The sequence below is a fragment of the Oryctolagus cuniculus genome, chromosome 6, assembly GCF_964237555.1.
Source record: "Oryctolagus cuniculus chromosome 6, mOryCun1.1, whole genome shotgun sequence".
Classification (NCBI taxonomy): Eukaryota; Metazoa; Chordata; class Mammalia; order Lagomorpha; family Leporidae; genus Oryctolagus; species Oryctolagus cuniculus.
Genome location: NC_091437.1, coordinates 77,162,051 through 77,172,539, shown reverse-complemented (window position 1 = coordinate 77,172,539; position 10,489 = coordinate 77,162,051). Strand labels below are relative to the sequence as shown.

Genomic DNA, 10,489 nt, shown 5'->3' with positions numbered 1-10,489 from the left:
AGCTTGCTTTATTAAAGGAGCATGCCATTAATCTAGACATGACAGCCAGCCCCAGGGGGAGGGTTATAATTCCTGTTTTCCTGTAAGAAAATTGAGGGTGGGGAGAGGTAAGCACTCCCTTAGGAAGTTTGGATTTGAGCACAAGTAGACCCATTTTAGAATTCATTATTTCCCTTCTTTTTCTCATTAATCATTTATTTGGGAGAGAAAGAGATTCTTCCTATCTGCAGTTTACTCGCCAGGTGCCTTCAACAGTGGGGCTAGGCCGGGTCAAAGCTTGGAAGCAGAAATTTAGTACAGGACTGAAAGGAACCCAAGTACTTGGGTCATCACCTGCTTCCTCCTAGGGTGTACGTTAGTGGGTAGCTGGAATCAGGAGTGGAGCTGAGATGCAAACCTAGGTGCTCTGATGTGGGACACAGGTGTGCCAAGAGGCATCTTAACTCAGGCCCAATGCCTGGCCTCACACCTCATTTCCCCATCTACTACATTTGGCTGCATCCTATGTTTTATTATCACTTGAGTTGGACCAGCCTGAAGCAGGATCCTGGAACTTCTTCCAGGTCTTCCACATGGGTGCAGAGGCCCAAGCACTTGGTCCATTCTCTTGCTTTTCTAGGCACATTAGCAGGGAGCTGAATTCGAAGTGAAACAGCTGGTTGCAAACTTGCATCCATGTGGGATGCTGGTGTCTCAGGCAGTGGTTTAACCCACTATACCACAATGCCAGCCTCTAATTATTGTTAAAGTATTTAAAAGCATTATCAATGACACATTTTAAGGTAGTAAACACCTGCTAAAACCATAGATAACATTTCATTATTTTGATGACATCATCATACTTCGAAGAGTTCATGGAAAATGGAATTAAAAGATAAGTTATTTTGGTGCAGAAAGTTTTGATATATGTGCATAACTTTTTCATAGGAAAGTTCATGGAAAATTCACATTTTGAAAAACTACAAGGCCACTTCCAAAAATGTGTGGAAAAATGAGATTAACAGGGGCCGGCGCTGTGGTGCAGTGGGTTAACGCCCTGGCCTGAAGCACTGGCATCCCATATGGGCACCGGTTTGAGACCTGGCTGCTCCACTTCTGATCCAGCTCTCTGCTATGGCCTGGGAAAGTAGTAGAAGATGCTCAGGTTGTTGGGCCCCTGCACCCATGTGGGAGACCTGAAAGAAGCTCCTGGCTCCTGGCTTCAGATCGGTGCGGCTCTAGCTGTTGCGGCCAATTGGGGAGTGAACGAGCAGATGGAAGACCTCTCTCTCTCTCTGCCTCTCCTCTCTCTGTGTAACTCTGACTTTCAAATAAATAAATAAATCTTTAAAAAAAGGAAAAATGATATTAATAGAAATACATTTATATTGCTACAAAAATTTTGAAATCCGTGTAAAGTCTTTTAACAGTATAGTTTCCATGAACTTTTAAAAATATTTATTTACTTGCTTACTCAAAAGGCAGAGTGACAGGCAGAAAGTGGGAGAGAAAAAAAGAGAGGTCCTTCCATCTGCTGATTCACTTTCCAAATGGCCACAGCAGCTAGGTCTGGACCAAGTGGAAGCCAGGAGCCTAGAACTCCAGTCAGATCTCCTACATGGAGAGCAGGGCCCAAGCACTTGGGCCATCTTCTGCTGCCTTCATAAGTGCATTAGTATGAAGCTGGGTTGTCATCAGAGCAGCTGCAACTCGAACCAGGGCACTCCAATATAGGGTATCTACATTTCAAGCAGTGGCCTAACACATTGTGTCACAACACCAGCCCCTCCATGAACTTTTTGAAAATACCTTTTATGCATGGATTTCAAACAATTTTGTGCCAAAATAAAGTTATTTATTTACTTATTATTTATTTTAGAGCCAGACAGATGGAGACAGAGGGAGACCTTTGGCACACTTCCCAAATGTTGATGACTCCAAGAGCTGGGAACTCCATCAAGGTCACCCACATGGGTGGCAGGAACCCAATCATTTGAGTCATCACTACTGCCTCCAAAGGTGAGCATTAGTAGGAAGCCGGAGTCAGGAACAAGAGCAGGGCATTGGAACCCAGGAACTTCATTCAAAAATTTATTTATTTATTTAAAAGTCAGAAATACATAGAGAGAAGGAAAGACATGGAGAGAGAGAGAGAGAGGGAGAGAGAGGGAGAGAGAGAGAGAGAGCAAGCGAGCTTACGAGCTGGGGCAGGCCAAAGCAAAGAACCAGGAGCTTCTTCTTGGTCTTTCATGTGGGTGCAGGGGCCCAAGCACTTGGGCCATCTTCCGCTGCTTTTTCCAGGCCATTATAAGGGAGCTGGATTGGAAATGGAGTAACTGGGACTCGAACAGGTGCTCATGTCAGGTGTTTGCGTTGCAGAGGGTGGCTTTACCCTCTATGTCACAATGCTGGCCCTTCAAAGTTATCTTTTTGTTTGTTCCTTTTGCTTGTTCTTTTCTTATTATTTTTTTCATGAACTGTTGGAAGCTCTTCTTACTTATTTAATCTCTCACCTCAGTACATAGATTATTGATATGTGTCCCCTGACTCTCTTATCTAGTGTCCCTTTAGATTTTCCTTAGCCTCACATTTTTGGCATTTCAGTATATGCTGTCTTGTTTCTCCTTTAAGATCAAGGTGGTGCCTTATAATTTAATTCTGCCCTGAATAGCAAATACCTTAAAATTAGATTTCACTCTTTTACTTTTGTGAGTTAATCCTTGTTATTTGAAAGGTTTATGTGCGCTCACAGTAGGAAAGCCTTTTAAAGTTTATGATGATTCAAACGCTTACCTAAGAATATAACAATTTGGTATTTTTTTTTAGTCTTTGTACCTCAGCTCAAAAATATGAATAGAATGTGCTATGATACACTTACTTTAGAGTTATAAATATTATCATTTTCCTCCCACTTCACGTAAGTATGCCATTTAGCTTGCTCAGAATCATAAAAGGGATGTGAAGATAGCTCAGGGTGAACATGTGAGAGAGGACATGCACAAACATTTATAAATTAAGCTTTTTACAATTCTGACATTACATGAGTAACACCATCAAAATCTCTGTTGTACCCTATACTTGAGTTAGCAGTTGTTAACTAGTACTGTGCCAGTACTTTGTATTACGACTAATTTTTATTATGTTAAGCACAGTCTTCTAGTTATTCAAGAGCATTGTCACTAGTACACTTTACAGTAGTCATATATATTAAAAGGGTAACTGTCACTTGATTCATTATTTTAATGGCATGTGATGCATTTACAGCAGCCACTTTTTACAACACCACAATCTGAGTATGAATCCGGGGCAGCTTCTTCCTGAAGTCCAGATTATGATATGTGCTCTGGCAGAGACTGTCAGTGTGGAATCCCCAAGCACACTTCACCTGACAAGAAAGGTCTGGTATAGACACACTGGTACTTCAGAAAGTTTGTGGAAAATGGAAAAAAAGATACTTATTATGGTGCAAAATATTTTGAAATCCATGCATAGTTTTTCCATAATATGTACTTTCCATGAGATTTTTAGAAAACTACTTGTATGCATGGATATTGATTTTTTTTGCACTACAATAAACTTATCATGGATTCCATTTATCATGAACTTAATTTTTTTTTTTAATTTGAAAGGCAAAGAATGAGAGTGAGAGTGAGAGAGATCTTATCTGCTGGTTCATTAACCTAATGTCTACAAAAGTCAGGGCCTGGCCAGCCAAAGCCAGGGCCAAGAATTCAATCAGGGTTTCCCCCTTGGGTTTGATCACTTACTGCCTCCCAGACGCAAATTATCAAGGACCTGGAATCGAGAGTTGGAGCTGGGAGTCTAACCCCAGCAATCCAGGGATGCAGGTATTCCAAGTGATAGCTGACCTGCTTGCATTAAATGCTTGCCCTTGCACAAACTTTTGGAAATATTTTTATATATCACAAAATCTGTTGCTTGGTCTTGATTAAAAGGAAATATGGACAAGGAGTACTGCACAGAGAGAAAGCAGTTTGCTAATCTCTTTTATGTTTAGATGCCACATTTATAAAATATTTCTTTTTTCCAATGATAAAAAATACCAAAGAGGGGCTGGCGCTGTGGTGCAGCAGGCAAAGCTGCCACCTGGAGTGCCGGCATACCATATGGGCACTTGTTCGAGTCCTAGCTGCTCCACTTCCAATCCAGTTCCCTGCTAATGACCTGGGAAAGCATCGTACCACTTGAACCACTGCCTGCATATGGGAGACCAGGAGGAAGCTCCTGGTTGCTGGCTTCTGATCTGCCCACCTCCAGCCATTGTGGCCATTTGAGGAGAGAACCAGCAGGACCTCTTATGTCTTAGCTGCAAGGCTAAGCTCCGACTGTCTTCATTATTGTTGAAACGTAAGTCTTTGATGCCTGCAGTGCTTCCTCAGGTGAAGCAATCTGATCCTCCTCGGCCCCGCACTCTTCTCTGGAGTAGAAGTCGATGGGATGTGCCCAGCCCTGTGGCTGCTGCTAGGAGGTGAGGCTGCTCTCACAGCTGTTGTGGAGGACTGCCGAGAAAGGAGACAGCTGGTCTCCAAGCCAGACCGTGCTATTTGAGCATCAAAAGGAATACCTACTTTTATACAGGTTATTATGTATTCTTAATGATATTAAAATGAAGAAAAATATAAGTACAATATGGGAAAAGCATATGTGATTTTGAAATCATATTTATGGAAAATGCTATATATTTCTCAATGAATACCCTTTGTGTTTTGAATGAAGTTTAGGCAAAAATAGAGAGTAAAATATTAAGTAACAATCTCTCTCTTTTTTAGATTTTATTTGTTTATTTGAAAGAGTTACAGAAAAGAGAGAGGGAGGGAGAGAGAACGAGCTTCCATCCAGGGGCTGGGCTAGGCTGAAGCCAGGAACTTCTTCCAGGTCTCCCACAAGTGTAGCAGGGGTCCAAGCAAGCGCTTGGGCCATCTTCCACTGCTTTTCCCAGGCCATTAGCAGGGACCTGAATAGGAAGTGGTGCCCACAAGGGATGCCGGCATTACAGGTGGCAGCTTTACCCACTATGACTCAATGCTGGCCCCAAGTAACAATCTTGCAGACTAGATGTAAGTGTCAACAAAATTCCATGAATATAAGAAGAAAAAGCTCTAAAAGAAATTATTTTAAAAGTTGTGTAGGAAGTCATAATTATACAGAAAAAAACGATTAGAAAAAATTAACATAAGTTCTAGCAATAATGGCCATGAAGTTTATGTGTAGTTTTTTTTCATAAAATGTATATTCCATGTACTTATTGAAGTTTCAAAAATCTTTTTGCACCAATATATACTTATCTTTTAATTCCAATTTCTATCAGTCTTTAGAAGTATCCATGTATTGCTGTAAGAAGGAGTCTGATTCCATAAATTCTACAAAATTATTTAATTTTTCTTAGAAGTTCTCGTAGGTTTTTATGCTACCATTCTGTCCCACAAATTCATAATTGAATCAAGACTCTAAATTTCCAACAGGAATCCCTGAATCAATAGTGAAAGCTAACGTGAAACAAGACTTCTACTCATCTTTTCCGAGAGAGTAGCCTTTTTATCCAAGAAGGTACAAAATACGTATGTATGGAAATAGAGATGATTTAAACAAAATTTATGCTTATCAACAATTTTGGGAAGATGTAGTGATAGATTTTTTTGAATACTTATGCCTTTTAAAATTCTGTCTTCTTTTAAAAATGTTTGATTTTAAAAATGGAAATTGGAAGCTGCTGTCTCCACCTGTGTAACTCCCCCAAGCATTGCAGTTAAGACTTCTGTAAAACTTGCTCTTGCCCCTAGTTTCCTGGGCCTGATGGAATTGCCAAGCCTAGATAAACTATTGTACCAGTTGAGCTATGTTTTTCAAGGTTTGTGATGGACAAGGTCTCTTTGTAGAGTAATGCTGGGCAAGGACTCATGAGTGAAGAGACCTTGGTTTTTCTTGATTGCTCCTTCCCTGGACCCCCTATTTGCCACTTTGCATATGAGATCATTGGCAATCCATTGATTGACAAGCAGTTCCAACACTTTTCAATATTCTTGACAAAGCAGTCCCCAATAATTAACAGAACACAGTTTGATCACAGTTGCTCGCTTTATTTTGATAAGAACAGGTGGATTTAATCTCCGAGAATTCCCTAACTTGGAAACACTGCGTTCTTGGGGGTTCTGGTCGACTTCAGCGATTTCACCTGCCGAAGCGCTCAAACCGACGCTTCCCGTGGATGCCTAGGGTGGCGGGCAGTTGGGCGCCTATGGTTTGCGCTTTCAGCGACGCCCTGCCCCGGGGAGAACGCTGCCCTCGGAACCCGGGGTCCCTGCTGAAGAAAGTGAACTCCACACCTTTCCGCCTGCTCCCAGATTGAAAATTGGCGCAGTTTTCTCCCATCCAGACCTGGAAGCTGCCTGTTCTGTTCACCCCGCCGGTCCCGTGAAGCCGTGAACTGAGAGAGACTCAACAGAGCTGGGCGAGCGAGGGACTCAGTCCCACGAGAACCAGTGGTGCGACGCGGGGGACACGGAGACGGGGGATACAAGTGCGTGGTCCCGCGCCCCGGGCGGTGTTCGGAGGGAGCCCCGACGATCAGGCTGAGCCAGAGGCTCTGTCCGAGGGTCCCCTGTGCCGGGACACGCCCTTTTCCCCCCGGACTACCCCGTGGTCCCCGGGCGCCCCGCCTCCGTCCCCGCCCCGCGCCCCCGGGGCGCACATGCTCCGGCACGCACCGGGCTAAGTCCTAGTGCTTCCCCAGCCAGACGTGCTCCGGACGCAGGCGGGCAGGGAGGACTCCTTTCGGCCAGGTAGCGGAGATCTCGTTCCCGCCACCACTCTCCTGGGCTGCAGACTGTGCGGTCCCCGCCTCGGGATCCTCCGGGAACCTCCGGCACTCTCGCTCCTCCACGCGCGGACATGCGGCCGGCTAAGCCAGGCGCCCCGCTACCCGCGCTCCTCCTTCTGACTCTGGCTTTGTCCCCACACGGTACGCAGGGAAGGCCCCAGGGGCGCCGGGGAGCGCGTGTGGCGGGCGAGGAGCCAAAGACGTTGCTTTTTGTCCCCGCGGCCGGGGCCGGCCCCGCTCCCAGCGCCTCCCGGAGCGCAGGTAAGAGGGACGTCGTCTGCCCAACCCTTGGGTGTTACTGGGTTACTCTAGAAACCAGGCAGGGCGCTTGTTTTGGGAAGCCTGAATTAAGCAAGCAGAGAACAAACTCTCTGCAGATATCCAGCTCCTAGACGAAGAGATAATAGACTTAATCGATTTACCATGGTTGACACTTAAGTAACGAAATCCAGCTGGAAAAAGAATCAACTTGATATGCCCCCTTGCTAGGTGTGAGAGAGGCCTTTTTTGGAAATAATTGGCCGAGCAGCCGAAAGACCTGGGCTTCCATCCCACCGGCCAAGGGGGTAGTGGACAGGTTATTGTGCACCTGTGACTGCCTCATTTCTTGGTCTGCTGGGGTTTTGAGAATTAGCCAAGACTACTGCCCCCAGACACCTGAACGTGCCCAGATAGGCTCCTCTCCTCCATGCCTTCAAGCTGGCCCCATGAAGTGGTTGGCTGGCCACCCACTGCTCTGACTTAGGTCATTGTACAAGGGTCCCAAATGCTGCTGGCTGCTCCCAAATCAACTCTGCTCCTTAGATGCTTGAGGAGGAGGGGGTGACAAGGAGGGAGAGAAAGTGGACACTACAGACACGAGGGAGGGTCCTGAGACACCCAAAGGTGAAGAAGTGGTGTGCATGAGGAGGAAAGGGGGGCAGAGGGGATGACTGGGCTGTTGGATGGAGGGGAGGGGCAGGAAGGCAGGCTGTAGGAAACAAAAATTGCAGCTCCAACATGATTGTTGTTTAGACTCTGCAAAAACAGAGCAAGGTGGAGCTGCTGGCCCTGGCTGGGAGCAGAAGGACCCCTCTTTCAGCACCTCAGCGTGCCTGGCAGCTTCCACCTGGCCAATGTGCCACTTTCCTAAGGCCCCTTTGGCCACTTGTTTCCCTTTTAAGATAGCAAAGAAGGATTTCTTCCTATCGTTTTCTCTTCCATCATAGTTATGAATATACAAACAATATTTCCTCCAGAAATGTCCATCAAGTCCCTGTTACATGCCGTCATGTAGAGGGCTGAGGCTCCCCAGAGGAGCAGGTGACAGGTGTCTGCTGTGCCCCAGCACATTCTGGGTGTGAAAGTGGGTGGGGAAGGCTGCTGCACACAGAGAATGAATGAGTGGGCTGTTGAGGGGGAGTGAGAAGGCCTGGAAAGCTGGTGTGTGGAGGACCTGGGCAGAGCCTGTCACTCTGCCAGTGGAGAGCCCTTGGGACTAGAACAGGTGTGAGCCCAAATATTTATTTCAGAGACCAAGATGTCACTTAATCCAGACCATTTGTTTTGTTGAAGTCAAGTAGATATTTTCTCCTTGGTTTCAAGAGAAGTTGAGTTTGTTATGAGAGAAAATGGAGAATTTTATTAATAATGGCAATCATGAAAGTTTACAGAAAACAATGGAGCCTGGCAGAAACTGACCTGTGGGTCACCTTCAAAGCCCACTGCTTTTTTCCTTTAAGATTTAATTTATTGGGGCCGGTGCTGTGGCATAGCGGGTAAAGCCCCTGCCTGCAGTGCCGGCTTCCCACATGGCTGTTGGTTTGAGAGCTGGCTGTTCCACTTCTGATCCAGCTTTCTCCTGTGGCCTGGGAAAGCAGTAGAAGATGACCCAAGATCTTGGGCCTCTGCACCTGTGTGGGAGACCCAGAAGAAGCTCCTGGCTTCTGGCTTCAGATCAGCTCAGCTCCGGCCGCTGCAGCCAACTGGGGAGTGAGCCAGCAGATGGAAGACCTCTCTCTCTGCCTCTCCTTCTCTCTCTGTGTAACTCTCACTTTCAAATAAATAAATAAATCTTTAAAAAATTTATTTATTTACTTGAAGACAGCATCAAGGGGAGAGAGAGAGTGTGTTGCTGCTTCATTCCCTAAATGACTGCAACAACAGGTACTGGGCTAATCTGGAGCCAGGAGCTCCATCAGGGTCTCCCATGGGGGTGGCAGAGCATAATCACTTGGGCCATCACCACTGCCTTCCCAAATGTATTAGGGAGCTATATTGGAAGTGGAGCAGCCTGGACTCCTGCTGGCACTCACTCCAGTATTGGAAGGCCAGCACTGCAAGTGGTGGCTTAACCTGCTGTGCCACAACACTGGCTCTATCCATTGCTTTCTGTAACTGCTCATGATGGCCTCCTCTTTGGATCACTGTACTTTATTGATGTGGGGAGAAAAATGATGGCTTATTACAATCCTATCTCTGTGTATGGAACACTTGGATGTGAATCAGATACAAGCAGGATGTGAGAAAAGGACAAAGGACCCCTCTGGACACAGAGTGTGGCAGTGCTCATAGTTCATTCATCAGGGGGCATCTTCCAGCTCCTGGAGGCTGAGGAATCTCATCCCTAACAGATGATGCTGCAGTTCTGTCCCCATTACTCTGTAGTATCATCAACCAGGCCTAATGTAGGTGCCCAGGACTTTGCAATTCTTGCTGCATTTCCTTTTCAGTAGGTTCCACCTCTTCCCTGGACACGCATGATGGTTCCAAGGATCAGGAGCAGTGCATGTGCAAGCAAAGGGGGCCATGAAGATTCCTTGAGGGTTGTAGAGAGCTGGGGAGTGGGTGGAGACATTTGTGAGTCACCATCCTTGGCTCTCCTCCTTCTCTGCAGCCTGAGTGTTGTTCAGACATGCATCCCTCCATGCCTTTAGTCCCTCTACCACATTCCTGAGGTTACCATGATGGCTTACGAATGCAAAGCTACCCAATACTTTGAGCACTATTCTTCAGGGGCTCCGTTCCCCAATAAATCCTGCCTCAAAAGTCTCTTGAACCTGGCTCTTGCTTTTGGCCATTGTTGCCACCAGCCAAGTTCAAGCCCTCACAAGAGTGTTAATGCTGATCTTCACTAACACTTTACTTGTGCCCCTGCCAGGCTGCCTGACTGGAGTCAGAACTGGAGAGGGCATGTTTTTGTGATATGTACACCTGCCCTCTTGGACCTGTTCTCTCCTGATGTCCCTGGTAGTCACACCAGCAGAGAGGAGCAGACACACAGTTCTGCCTCAGACTTTGCCCATAGAAGGGGGCATCAGAGTTCTTACACACTGAAGTAGAGCCAAAGTTAGAAGGGTGGGTGGGGAATTGGTGGTGGTGGGAGTAGAGAAGGGGTTTGGCGAAACTTGAGACAGAAAAAATTGGTGTGCATTGTGATGAAGGGGAAGGGGACTGCTGTCTTCTTGTGCATTAGGTTCCCTGTGCCACCTTCGCCTTTTCAAGAAGTCTCATCAACAGCTGCATGATTTCTGTAGACTCCCTAGAGGCAGGTTGGTGGCATTGTTTTATGTAGAACCTGGCTGACATGGAGCTTAGGAAGGGAATGTGAAGTGGTTTTGGTGAGGTGGTTCGGAACAACTGCAAATGAACATTCTAACTGAGTCGTGTGGTGCTGGGCACTCTAGTCACGAA

The 10,489-nt window shown here is 46.2% G+C and overlaps 1 protein-coding gene across 3 annotated transcripts in view; it reads left to right on the top strand.

Moving 5' to 3' along the window:
• The first annotated feature begins 6,713 nt into the window (after positions 1–6,713).
• The window catches only part of ALKAL1 (ALK and LTK ligand 1), a 56,028-nt gene continuing 52,252 nt past the window's right edge, over positions 6,714–10,489 (top strand). For all 3 annotated transcript variants that reach the window (XR_011389474.1, XR_011389473.1, XM_070075826.1), the window contains exon 1: positions 6,714–7,078. Coding sequence is in view for 1 of the 3 variants with exons in the window: in XM_070075826.1 (XP_069931927.1) it covers positions 6,889–7,078 (190 nt within the window). In the remaining 2 variants the exon portion in view is untranslated. The remainder of the gene's footprint in view (positions 7,079–10,489) is intronic.